A 14,282-nucleotide genomic window follows, 5' to 3' on the forward strand; every position below is an offset into this window, starting at 1 on the left:
AGGATGAAGGGAATATCAGTGATGGGCTGCAGACCTCTGCTGTCAAGGCAAGAGTCAGTTTAAATACCTATGGAGAAAGATATGAAAAATAAAACAAACACGCAAGAGATTCTGCAGATACTGAAAATCCAGAGGAACAAACACAAGATGCTGAAGGAACTCAGCAGGTTGGGAAGCAACTATGGAGAGCAACGAACAATTAATGTTTAACGCCAAGACCTTTCATCAGGATTGGAGAGGAAGGGGCCAAAGTGGGAGGAGGGGAAAGAGTACAAGCTGGCAGGTGATAGCTGAAACCAAGTGAGGAGGTTAGGTGGGTGGTTGGAGAGGGAGGATGAAGTAAGAAGTTGGGACGTGATAGGTGGAAGAGGTAAAGGGCACAGAAAAGGACTCTGATAGGAGAAGAGTGGACAATTGGAGAAAAGGAAGGAAGAGGGGAACTAGAGGAGTGTGCAGTTGAGGAGAAGAGAAAGGGTGAGATGGGAGCCAGAATGTAGGATGTAAAAAGTGGGGAAAAATTAAATTTGAAATGATAGGTGCAGCTGCATTTGTGGTGATTAAAATCAGACTGCAGTAATTAAAATCAGTATTAAGTCTTAATGTGGGCAGAGGGAAACTGAGACGCTGCTCCTTTAGTTTACGTTGGGCAAGGTAGGGGTAGAAGTCAGGCTGAAATATAAAACGACAGCTGGCAAAGCAGTGGGTCAGCCTCAGTGACTCAAGTGAAGCAATGGGTAATGGGTAAAAATGGCTTAGTTGAGGGGTGGGAGAGGACAAAGAAACTACCTTCCATCATGTAGCAAATCTAAGCACTCTAACTACAATCTAGCGCACCAGGTCTCTCCTTAACTGGGACATATGTTGAATAAAAGACTTCAATTGTCATATCTCACAATGAATCTCAAGGTATATGGTGACATACAACATATATACTTTGAAATAAAAGTTCAAAGTAAATTTATTATCAAAGAATCACTACACAGCCTAACTACCTTTGAAAATCGACAGCTGTGGTTAGAGGGTTGTATTGTTTTAGAATTCAAGCAGGTTTTGTTGCATATTACAAACAGTTGCCCAGATAGTAACACAGCACAGTGCTGGATTTATATAGTGCCCTTTGCCCAGTAAGATGCCCCAATGTGCTTTACAAGGAAAACTGGACCAAGCCACAGCAAAAGCATCTTAAGTGAAGGTAGAGGAGGATGGGAGGCAAAGTTGTCTAGGGGCAGGAAATTTGAGGGTTTGTTTGAGTTGCTCTACAACATAAACTGGATTTAGTCCTGCCATGTGATGATGTCAGATTGCCACCTGGAGCCAGAATTCAGATCACAACATTGCTGGTCATTAGCATTTAATACAATAATATTCAGCACAATTTGAAAATATTGCACTTACGCAGGAGCAGGAATGAACAGCCAGGATAATGGCATCTGATTGTTTCAATTTTTAAATCACCTAATAATCACATTAGTGATCATCAAGGCCTGAAGAAGCCAGGATGAACTGCTCGCATTGGAACCAATCCTAAAGCCCTTCCTATCAAAGCTGGTAACATGTCTTATGGGGAGAGGTTGAACAAGCTAGGGCTATTCTCTCTGAGCAAAGGATGATGATAAAGGTGTATAGATAAGAGACAGGCAGAGACTATTTCCCAGGGTGAAAATGGCTAACGAGGGGGGATTGGAGGAATGATAGGGGGATGTCAGAGCTAAGTTTTTGATAGATACAAAGTGATAAATGTGGAACACACCGAGCGGGATGGTATAAAAGCAGATACATTAGGGACATTTAAGAGACTCTGGGGTAGACACATGGATGAAAGAAAAATGTAGGGCTGTGTGGGAGTTGAAAGTTAGGTTGATCTTAGAGTAGATTAAAAGGATGGCACAACATTATGGACAAAAGGGCCTGTATTGTGCTGTACTGCTTTTGTTTCCCCATGTGTAAGCCACCACCATGGAATGTGCAAGCAACTTCACTTCACAAGATAGTGACTCACACCATCATCTCAAGGACAGTTAGGAAGTAAGAGCAAAACATGGACATGAACAATATGAAAATCAAAGATCTGCCTATCAGGGAAAAGGGCACAAAAAGGCAGCGTCCAACCTGTTAAGCATGTACCGGTTCTTTGAAAAAGCAACAGAGTTTAATCCTATTATTTTGTTTGTAACTTTCTAAGTTGCTTATGTGCAAGTCCTGTCCATGTTGGTTTGGGAGAAAATTCAGGTTCACATTGTGGAATAATTTTGAAACAGGATCAGTATGGTGAGACTGTTTTTCCAAGCTGGACAATTTAATACTGGGGGCATGGTGTTATGGATTGATCATTTGTAAATTGAGAGAGAGACAACTTCCTTGTGAAGCAAAGGGTCATGGAGTATCACTCAAGGCTGTGATCTGCAGGTTTAAACCATATAAAAAAAATAGGAACAGAATTAGGTCATCTACCCCACCAATTGACCATGGCTGATCCATTTTCCCTCTCAACCCCATTCCTCCTGGCTTCACTCATAACCTTTGATGCCATCTCCATTCTAAAGGGATGTCCTTCTATTCTAAGGCCCTCTGCTCCTAGATGCCCCCACAACAGGAGACATCCTCTCAATGTACACTCTATCTAGGCCTTTCAATATTTGATAGGGTACAATGAGATCCCTCTTCATTCCCCTGAACACCAGTCAGTACAAGCCCTAATTGAAGAATGGATTGCAGAATCAGTTTTGATTGAATTGACCAGCTGCTTCAGGAACCATATGGTCTACTCCCATTCTCACTTCTTACTCTCAGAAGTATGGAGCCTGTGTGTAAAACATTGTCGCAATTCTCCTTCTCACATTATTCTCAGATGTTTTATATTTTTGTTATACCAAGGAGATCATCGGCAACATGCCAGCCTTCTTTCCATTATCACTTTGCAAGTGGGCTTTAAGAAATCATCTTCAGGGTCAGGGTGAATTGGAAGGAGATAAGTGTCCCATGTCAGCTGCAAGCTTGCACAAAGCAGCTACCCCGTGGATTTGAATGCAATAACAAACCCAGGATCAGCTCTGGTACTAGATCTCTCTCAGTACTAGATCAACTTAGTACTTCATTTTGGAATAAGGCTCAAATCCTGCAAAGCATCCAGCCTACATTCCCACGTCAAGCATCCCAACCACATTTAGTCCTGGAGTTTGTTAATTTATCCTACCATGAATAAAGATGTACTGGGCTACTGAGAAAAAGGGGGAACTAAATGACATTTTCCCAAAGAGCCAGTACAGACATGTTGGACTGAATGGCTTCCCTTGTGCTGTATAGTTACAGGCAGGAAGTGGATAACAAACTTCAAAATACTGGTCCAACCAACAAAATCAGCAGAGTAGGGTTCAGTGATGGAATGATCTGATCCAGAATGAGCTGGGCAAATCCATCTATCTCTTTTCTTCTGCCCAAATCGAGGGAATTGCTGGATAGTGGTGCTGAGGTACAAGATGAGGCACAATCTTAACGAATGCCAGGGCAGGATCAAAGAAACAGATGGCCACCTCCTGCCACTATTTCTTATGTTCTCATGTGGTGGGAGAGGTGAGTGGAATTCAGGCTGAGATCTTTCATCAGGACTGGCAAGGAAGGGGGGAGAAGTGAGGAAAAAGTGGTGATGAAGGCCCAAAATATTGACTGTTCATACCCCTCCTTAAATGCTGTCTGACCAGCTGAATTCCTTCAGCATTTCGTGTGTGTTGCTCTGGATTTCCAGAACTTATAGCATCTCTGGTATTTAAGATAAAAGGGTAAAATTGATCCCAAAATGAGAGAAGAAACAGCGGGACCAGTCAAAGCTTGGGAGAAAACCAATGTTGTAGAGTGCTGAGATAATCAATCTCCAATTAAAATCTGTAACAATTCTAAAAACCAGGCTCTTTCTCAGGTCTTTACAGCAAGACTGATCAAATTAGCTGTGATTTTAACTGAATTCCCACAACTGCTCATGTGATCTGTACTCCTTAATCAGTTTTGGTTTGAGTGGATAAACCTAGTGCACTTTCCTTGCAACAGCCAGAATCTGAATGTGGGAAGACTGACATGGAGATTACAGTAATATCCGTTCTGTGTGCTTACATCAAAAGAAAAAGTCAAATTCTAATCGGTTCATCAGTACGCAGAGGCGAGGAGGAATAGTGGTGAAGTGGTTCAAAACAGATCCAATAGTAACAGTCAAAAGAACATTATGCGTACTTTGGAAAGGGGAAATATTTGTAGGTGACTGAAAAAAACTGGGGTGTGGGCGGACTAACTGAAGAGTGCTTTTACTGAGCCAGCTACTGCACAATGGGCACCTTCCGTCTCCCTTAAATACTCCATGGCTGTGGAGGCCCAATCATATTTAAAGCAGAGGTAGATAGTTTTTGATTAGTAAGGGAGTCAAAGGTTATTGGGAGAAGGCAGAACGGAGTTGAAAAGGAAAATAAATCAGCCATGATGGAATGACAGAGCAGACTCAATGGTTCGAATGGCCTGATTCAGCTCCTATGTCTTATGGTCTTAAGAATAGATACAGGGAGCAGTACAACTGTAAGCAATATGTCTGTTTTTTGTCCAGGTAAAGCAAGTCAACTATACACAGCAACAAACATTGGCAGGTAACTGAGCCATTCAGCACAGAAAAGGCCCTTTGACCCACCATGTCCATGCTGACCATAGGATACCCATTTCCATTTTCATTTCTATTCTCCCCCACGTCCCCAATAACTCCCGTCAGAATCTACCAGCCTTCAACATGCTAGAAGCAATTTAGTGGACAATCAAGGCATCAGATAAGAAGTCGGGCTCAAAAGGGCCGGTGCCATGCTGCTTTGTAGTGAGCTTCGGCACAGAGGATTTACAGATGGAGCAGAGTGAGTCCAAGACCTAGAAGATGCCAGAAGTTGAGACTTTCTGGACTCTTCAGCAGTTGGATTGAGGTGTAGATAATAAAGACCATGAACATTTGCTACAAATAAGACCCTGTATAAAGCCTGTGAGGCAGCATAGAAGCAAAATGCTGCAACATATATGAAAAGGAAGAATGTATGTATATGGAATGAGATGGTAGAGGAAGTGGTTGAGGCACACATAACAGCAACATTTAAAAGACATTTGGATAAGTACATGAGAAGGAATTTCTTTAGCCGGAGGGTGATGAATATAAGGAATTTCATTACCACAGACAACTGTAGTTATTATTAGGGAGAATAATAATATTATTATTAGGAAACTGAAAGGTCTGAAGGTAGATAAATCATCTGGACTAGGGTTCTGAAAGAGGTTGCTGAAAAGATTGTGGAGGCATTAGTAATGACCTTTCAAGAATTACTAGTTTCTGGCATGGTTCCCGAGGACTGGAAAATTCCAAACGTCATTCAACTCTTCAAGTAGAGAAGAAGGCAGAAGAAAAACTTACAGGCCAGACACAAGATGCTGGAAATCTAGAGCAACACACACACAATCTGCTGGAGAAGCTCAGCAGGTCGGGCAGCATTTATGGATAGAAATAGTCGCCAGTTTGAGCTAAGATCCCTTGTCAGGCCAGTTAACCTGACTTCAGTGGTTGGGAAGATATTGGAGTTGATTGTTAAGGTGTGATTTCAGGGTACTTGGGGGCGCATGGTAAAATAGGCAAAAGTCTGCATAGTTTCCTTAAGGGAATATCTGTTGGAATGTTTTTGAGGAAATAACAAGCAGGAGGGACAAAGGAAAATCAGTGGATGTTGCGTACTTGGATTTTCAGAAGGCCTTGACAAGGTGATGCACATGAGGATGCTTAACAAGATAAATACCCATGGTATTACAGCAAAGATATGAGCATGAGTAGCATTGGCTGACTGGCAGCAAAGAGTGGGAATAAAGGGAGACTTTGAGTGGCTGCCGGTGACTATTGGTATTTTGCAGGGGTCGGTATTGGGACTACTTCTTTTCACATTGTATGCCATCATGGAATTCATGGCTTTGTTGCCAAATTTGCAGACAATACAAAAATAGGTGGGGGGCAGATAAATATGAAGAAGCAGGGAGGCTGCAGGAGGACTTGGACAGATTGGGAGAAGGGGCAAAGAGTGACAAATAGAAATCAGTGCCAGGAAATGCATGGTCATGAACTTTGGTAGAAGAAATAAAAGCATAGACTATTTCCCAAAGGGGCATAAAATTCAAAAACCAGAGGTGCAAAAGGACTTGGGAGTCCTCTTGCAGGATTCCCTAAAGGTTACCTTGCAGGTTGAGCTGGTGGTAAGGAAGGCAAATGCAATGTTAGCATTAATTTCTAGATGACCAGGATATAAAAACAAGCATGTAATACTGAAGCTTTATAAGGCATTAGTGAGGCCTCACTTGAAGTATTATGAGCAGTTCTGGGCTCCTTATTTTAAGAAAGGATGTGCTGACATTAGATAAGAGTTTAGAGGAGGTTCATGAGAATGATAGACATATCATACGTCGAGTAATTGATGGCTCTGGAACTTGCTGGAATTTCGAAGAATTGGTAGGGTGGGGGATCTGATTGAAACTTATTGAAGATTGAAAGGCCGAGATAGAGTGAATGTAGAAAGGATGTCTTCTATGGTGGGATAGTCTAGGGCAGGAGGACACAACCTCAGAATAGAAGGATGTCCATTTAGAACACATAAGAAGGAATTTCTTTAGCCAAAGGGCGGTGAATCCGTGGAATCTGTTGCACAGGCAGCTTTGGAATCCAAGCCACTGGGTGCATTTAAGGGAGAGGTTGGTAAGATTCTTGATTCATCAAGGTGTAAAAAATTACAGGGAGAAGGCATGAGAATGGGGTTGAGAGGGAAATGGATCAGTCATGATGAAATGGTGAAGCAGACTCAATGGACTGAATGACCTGTCTTCTGGTTATTATGATCTATACAGATGGTTGTGATCTATACAAGTTATGGGTATATTTAAAGCAGAGTATTTAAGGTGTGGTTCAATAATTATGAGAAGGCAGAAGAAAGTAGTTGAAAGAAAAAATAAACCATCTATGATCAAAAAGTGGAGCAAACTTGACAGGCCTAATTTTGCTTCTCCATCTTATTGTCTTACATGGATCGGAAAGGTTGAAAGGGATAGGGGCCAAATGTGGGGAAATAGGACTGGCTTGGTGGGAACAATGAAAAAGTTGGGCTGAAAGGCCTGTTTTTATGGGTCTAATATGGTGGTTAAATTGAGCTCCCACTGACCATATGACCTAGTGGAACACACAGAGGAGGGCAGCCTGCCAGTTTTCACATAGGCAACAAACCTTCCCTTCATCCTTCAGAATTAAAAGCCAAGCTGACTTAGTAGTAACCTGTTTTGCAAGACTGTTTATAGTAACAGACCCTTCAGACAATCTGGTCTGTGACAAATTATTATTCTGCCTTGTTCCATTGATCTGAACCCAGACCATAACCCTCCATACCCCTTCCATCCATGGAATTATGCAAACTTCTCTAAATGTTGCAATCAAAAGTTCAAATGGAGAAGTGAAGCAATGTCAGCTTAACAGGGATGGTAAGGTTAGACCAGATTTGGAGGGGTGGGGGAAGAAACAGGGAGATAACAGTTATAAAACAACAGTTTGAATAAAGTGCCATGCACCTGCATCTGGCCTTCTCCAGCTGGTGACCGACAGTGTGGTTTAACCCTAAGATGATTTACCATCTCTTGCTGCAATTTTACTTTATAAGACACTGGGGTTATTCTCCCAAGAACGAGAGACTTAAATGGGTGGAGGAAAGGGGAGGCAATCAAAATTGTGAAAACTAGATAAAAATGGACAGAAACTTGTCATGGACAGAAAGATGACTGGCAAGTGAACTGGGATAGAGAGATAAAAAGGAGCAGAGCTGGTGATTACCACCCACTCACAAAATGCTGCAGGAACTAAGCAAGTCAGGCAGCATCTATAGAGGGTGTATTGCTTGTGTTTTTAAAACTAAAATGTCTCTGGGCCAGTACTCGCTGGATTTCAGAAGAATAAGGGAGAAATCTCATTGAAACCTAACAAATATTGAAAGAAACAGACAAAAAATGCTGGAGGAACTCAGCAGGCCAGGCAGCATCTATGGAAAAGAGTACTGTTGACGTTTTGGGCTGAGACCACAGGCAGTTGGGGAGTGGAGGGAGAAACACAAGGTGATAGGTGAAACTGGGAGAGAAAGACATAGAGTGGATATGGAGAGGATGTTTCCTATAGTGGGGGAATCCAGGACCAGAGGACATAGCCACATAAGGACATCCCTTTAGAACAGAGACGAGGAAGAATTTCTTTAGCCAGAGAATAGCAAATCTGTGGTATTCATTGTCATAGATGGCTGTGGAGGCCAAGCAATTGGGTATATTTAAAGCAGGGGTTAATAGGTTCTTATTTAGTGTGGGAGTCAAAGGTTAAGAAGGAGGCAGGAGAATGGGGTTAAGAGGGCTAATAAATCAGCCAAGATGGAATGGTACTGCAGACTCGGTCTAAATGGTCTAATTCTGCTCCAATATCTTATAGTCTTACATGGGTTGGAAAGGGTTGAAATAAGATAGCCTTGCTGGGAGCCATGTCAGCATGCATTAGTTGGGCTGAAGGGCATGTTTTTGCTTTATGACTCAAGAAAAGGGTTAATATGGATGTTTAAATTGAGCTCCCACTGACCCTATGGATCTGGAATGCACTGTCCAATAGCAAAGGAGATCTGATAAATTTCTAAAGAGAACTGGTTAAATATTCGAGGGGGAAAGAGTTTCCAATGGGGAGATGGGGTTGCCTAATCAGCAGGCTCTTGCAAAGAGCTCGCACAGGTACAATGGGCTGAATAACCTCTGAGGGTCAATTTTATATTCAGCTGAGATTTCTTTAAGCCTCGGGCGGAGTTGCAACAAGTACAGAGCAAGTCTCCATTGTCAACGCAAACCTTTAATCTCAGAAACACACACGCAAAAAGATCATTTTTTTCTCACCTCTCAACACTTAAATAAGGCACTGTTCTTTTTGATTTGCGTTTACAGCTCTCATAATCAGTTCTAAGCCAGGCCAATATTTTATATATATATATAAAAATCAAACAGGCAAAAGAAAACAATACCATTTATAGCACAGTATAAAAACTCTATTCACAGTTAGGAGGGGGGCTAGGAGGAGGAGTTCCCTGTATTTTCTTTACAAGACATCTGCTTACGTGCTTAGAAAAATAAAATTAGGATCACAGTCGAGTTCTTTCCTCTGTGATTTCAAAGGCTTGTCCCAAGATTATAAAAGCAGCTTCGACAATTAATGCTTCCTGGTGTCAACTTTTTTTTGTTGTTAAAGACACAATAATTTACAGTGAGGCCTTTGGGCAACCGTGTCATTTTGCATCTGTCCGCTTCCGTTTGTTGGGGACCGGCTCACTCCTCTCACTTGGCTTTCGCTTCTTATTGTGCTTGGCCTCTGACGAGGCATCACACTTTGGCCTGAGCTTGGCTGGGGTGACTGCCTTGTTCTGAATTTTGGTGCCAGTCTTGTTGCGCTGTCTGGCCTTGGCTGAGGACTCAGCCTTCTTCTGGGCTGGTTTGCTCAGTCGCTCCTTGCCCACACCACTCTTTCTCTTAGCCTTGACCTTTTTTCCTTTTACCTCTTTTCCAGGACCGGTCCTGCTCTTGGCCCTTGGAACTACTTTCAGTCCAGTACCAGGAGATCGCTTCTCTCCATTCTTCGGGAAGGTCTTTATGAGCAGACTGCTAGATTTTCCGCTCCCGCCAGCTTTCTTGGGAGCCAGCTGTTTGCTAGAACTGCTGTCAACTCTGGGTTTCCGACTTGCTGGGAACCGCTTGGGTACAGACTTGGATGGAATAAGGGAGACAGCTTCAGACTTAGAGGTCCTTCCCCGTCCCAAGTGAGGCTCCTTCACTGTAACGTCCCTGGATCCCTTCTTCTTCTCAGGTCTACGAGGGGCAACAGGTAGAAGGCCCCTGGGGGAATCTAGCTGGGTCTGCGAGGTACGCTTGGGCGAGACAAGGGGATTCATGCAAATGCTCTTGTGCTTTCCTGGGGATTTTCGCCCCGCTTTCTCTTTCCCGTGCTGAAATTTGTGGAGCTTTCCCATCATGTTAGAGTACTTCCTCAGAATCCATGCACTGACAGGTTTCTTCAGCCCCAAGTGTTTGGATAGCTGGAGCGCCGTCCTACCTGAAGACGGGCCATCCCTTTCCTCTTGGCCACCTGGCTCTTTGGCTAGAAAGAGGTCCCTGGGGAAGAGGCCACCTTCAGCATCTGGCAGTGGGCCCTGCAGCTTTTGCCTGGATAGCTCTCCTTCCGCCAAGCTCATCTTCTGTACCTTGTCCAGCAGTGCCCGGGTCTTAGGGTTGCTTCGGGCAGGCGAGGCCATGGCAAACTTTTTCAGGTGTTTCTTCAGCCGCTCAGCTTGTGGACTAGGGAAAAGGCCAACCATGGAGCTTTTCTGCAGGAACGTCTTGCTTTTTATGGCTTCCACTGGATTCCTGGCACTGACATTCTTGACAATCACCAGAGACTTGGTCTCTGTTGTCTCCATGAACCACTTGCAAATGCTGGCCAAGCTGAAGTTGGCCATAAACAGTTTCTGCACTGGAGATATTTTGTGGTCATACAATCCTCGGACCCTGCGTGTCCTCTTCTTACTTTTCCAAATTTCCTTGAGCCGATCAGACCTGGATTTGGCTTTTTGAATCACTGTCCCATCCTTTTCCATCTGAATCCATGCCTTGTGAAGGCTCTCATATTTGGCGTTCAAGGTGGTGATCAGCTCCTGGTTTTCATCTTCTGAGCACCAATCCAAAAACTTTGGTCGGCTGACTTCAGTAGCAATGGCATCATTCATGCCAGCTGGATCAGACTCTTCCTCCCCCTGGAGAAGATGGGTGGATTGCTTTCTATCAGTGCATTCAGCGTCCTCTTCCAACACTCTTGTTTCAGAACTGTTGACGGACATTGTCAAGTATCTCAATTCACGTGATCCAATACTGGTCTTCTTGTCCCCTGATGACGCTTTTGCAATTATTCCCTTTGTCATTTGATGTGAAGACCCAAAGCTGGCTGCCTTCTTTGTAAGGCCACCACTCGCCCGCTTTGTACTTCCTTTGTGGGCATTTGTCTTCCGCGAACTTGACTGCTGATGGCTTGCATCATCCACAGAGCCTTTGGAATGCTCCGAAACACGATCGGTTTCAGCATTTTGAACAGAAAAGGAAACTTGCCTCTCCTCGACCGATTTTACATCCACACAGACCTCGAGAATTCGACCTCGTTTGAGGTGGTTTTTCTCACATAGAAAACTGTCAGTGATCAACTCTTCATCTTCCAAGTTCTCCCGCTCCTCAGCTACAGCCTGAGAGGTAACCTGCTTGGCTGTAGACTTTCTCACTTTTCCAGAAGCTTCCGCAGAAGTGGTAGCAAGCGATTCATCCACCCTGCTCTCGGGATTAACAATGCTTTGCAAAAGGGTCTTGTTGAAGCAGTCCACTGGAAACTGAACGGACGCCACTTTGCTGATGCACACTTCCCTCCTGTATCCTTTCTCACCTTGATTCCTCGGGAATTTCACACTGAGACAGGGGACTAGTAAGCCATCAGCACTATCTGCTGACTCTTCCTTAATATTACCTTCACTGGCCACGGGCTGTGGTTGCACTTGTCGACTCCTTAAATGTCGGTCAGAAGTAGGCGGAACCAACTTCTTACGTGGCTTTTTCTTTTCTGTAGCAGGTGGAGTAGGCCTCTCCTCTTTGTTGTAATTTATGTCAGACTTGAGGGATCTCATGGACCTAATGTCTTCTTCCCTTTTGCAGTCAGGCACATTTGCATCAAAGTCTTCCAGCTTCTTCTCTCTCAGACACAGATTGCTCACTTCTGTATTGGACTCAGTGCCATCAGTTCCCAGATCTCGCCCTTCCACCATCTCCGGGGTAGACTCTCCAGGGTCACTGCACCCGCTTTTGCCTTCATCCATGGGAGATGGCTGTGGATGCAAATCACTCTTGGACGTGACAGGATATGGGACAGATACGGGCGGTACAGGTAACGTAATCCCTGATTCTTTGGGCTCATCTTTATCAGTTAGTAACTTATCTCCCTTCACCTTTCCAATGTTTTCGACTGACTTGTTTGAATGTTCAGGTGGTTGGGATTCCAGTGTTGGCTTGCAGAAACTATGGCTCAACTCTGCTGTGTCTCCATTTAACATTTCATTACTACCATTGTTCTCTTTGCTATACTGGTCACAAAGAGGAAGGGTAATCTCAACACCATTAACAGGACTGACTTCCACATTATCTACAGAGGGCACAGAAGGGTCTTGACTCCCATTATTCAGACTGGGCTCCAAGTGATTTGGAGACCTCCTGTCCTTTGTTGGTGAGATACACTTCATCTCATCACTTTCCTTACCTATCTGTCCCAATCCCAATGGGGTCTGTTCGGTATTTGTACATTCCTCCAGGAGCTCGCAGTGTGGCTCTGCACTTGGGCAAACAGCGAGCACGTTTTCACTTTGATTTTGGGGATTAGCCCATTCTGTGGTGAATTTGCTACCATGAATGTTGGGACCCTGCACATCATTGACTGCCGCTGGACAGTTTTCAGAGCTGGGGCTGCTAGGCTTGCGAGTGCACCTCTTCTGTTCCCCTTCTGGACTGCTGCCATTCATGGAAGACACACTAGATGTCTGACTTACTCCGACAACCTTCTCTGCACGGCAACTTAAGCTTAGACTCTCCTCGAGCTCTTGAAATTGCTTTTGATTCAGCAGTGCTTTTCCCTGCCCCTCTGCCCCATGAATACCTGTGCCAACGGCCAGCGGAATACCACTAACAGGCAGAGTGACTATTGGTTTCAAGGTCACTGGGGCAGGCAGGTTGGAAACAAAAGGGGTAAGGCTCTCCTTCCTGGCCGAAGTGCGAACTGTCTTTAGCTCCCAGTACTCTTCATTGCAGAGGTGCCCGCGGGTACTCTTCCTCGCCGTCTTTCTCGTGGAAGACCAGGACCTCTGTGCGTCGAACCGGCATTCTGTGATAGGCTTACTGATATACACAATGTCACACTGGTTGTCATGCTCGTTCACGTACTGGCACACGGTCGACGTGGAAGAGCGTGCCCGCGGAACAGTCACCCTGCTGCTCTTTCTGGCCGTCTTGATGAGGGGAGATTGCACCTTTAACCGCAGGCGTCCACTGGCACCTCGCCCACCAGGACGGGTCTTGGAGAGGACCCAGCAATCTTTGGCGCTTGTGGCTGTTGGAAGCATGTGATTACCTCTAACAGTCCTTTTGGCGGTAGCGGCATTTTCCTGAGGGCTCCCATGAACCACTGCACGTTTAACTGCTTTGTGGTCTGAGCCTGTGGGGGCCTGAGGCCCATTCTGATTTTTAATCAAGTTCTTTCTCAGGTTCAGTAGCTGTACAGGGAGATCTTGGAGAGACTCTTTCTGACCTCTAGCAGTGACAGCACCCTCTGTTTTGTTCTTCTGATTGTAAGAACTTGTTCCCTCTATTCGGCTAGGACTACGTATGGGTGGACAGTCGCCAGAGGACAGACCCAATGGTGAGTTGCTGATCAACTTCCGATTCACAGTTTCCTTTTGCAAAGCTTCCAAGCTCCCCATTTTATGGCAGTTAGTTGTCAATGTACCTTTAGAGGAGGACCTTGCCCCAGCAATGCTACTAGAGCTACCCAAGGCTGCTGACAAGTCAGCAGAGGTAGCAGCACAGACTTCACTCCCCGTCAAGCGAGGACTCTCACCAGGAGTCCCTTTGTCCTCTGTGCCATTCTCACAGTTCAAGCCACTCTGGATTGGTGCCCCCCGACTAAAGGAAGGGCATGGCTGGAAGGTGTCCCTGCTCCTCAAGAGATCTCCAGTGCTTCTGGCCTGCTGCCGCTGGGGTGCTGGGCTGGAGGCAGCCATGTCTTCATGCTCCACCAACTCTGACTCAGGACCCGCTTCACTGTGCATATGGCTGAGCACACTCATGAACTGCTTCTGGTGATGTCTGCACAGCTTGGCCATAAACCGGTCCAGGGATCCCTGGGGCTCTTGACTGAGTTGCAATTCTTGACTTGTTATCTTGCTGGTGCTACAAAGAAGAAGGAAAGAGGCATTTACACATTTTAAATGAACAAGACAAATACCATTTACCCAATTACCTCACCACACCAACAACACTTTTGTTGTTAATCTGAACATATTCCACTTCAGTGTTAATCAAAAGTCAATAAAACACCTGCTTCTCTGAGATTTCTTAGTGCTAAGACTTAAAATACGAATTATAATTTTCTTGAA

General features: G+C 44.7%; 2 protein-coding genes across 11 annotated transcripts in view; one reads left to right on the forward strand and one right to left on the reverse strand.

Annotated features, from left to right (window-relative positions):
- Window positions 1–14,282, forward strand: part of LOC140715178 (slit homolog 1 protein-like) — a 322,282-nt gene that overhangs the window by 287,908 nt on the left and 20,092 nt on the right. The window lies entirely within an intron of this gene.
- The window catches only part of LOC140715176 (uncharacterized), a 108,532-nt gene continuing 99,487 nt past the window's right edge, over window positions 5,238–14,282 (reverse strand). For all 10 annotated transcript variants that reach the window (XM_073026990.1, XM_073026987.1, XM_073026986.1 and 7 more), the window contains one exon: window positions 5,238–14,076. In XM_073026990.1, the coding sequence (XP_072883091.1) occupies window positions 9,339–14,076 (4,738 nt within the window). In that variant the 3' untranslated portion in view covers window positions 5,238–9,338. The remainder of the gene's footprint in view (window positions 14,077–14,282) is intronic.

This window comes from Hemitrygon akajei, chromosome 23 (genome assembly GCF_048418815.1).
Source record: "Hemitrygon akajei chromosome 23, sHemAka1.3, whole genome shotgun sequence".
In the NCBI taxonomy this organism is placed as follows: domain Eukaryota; kingdom Metazoa; phylum Chordata; class Chondrichthyes; order Myliobatiformes; family Dasyatidae; genus Hemitrygon; species Hemitrygon akajei.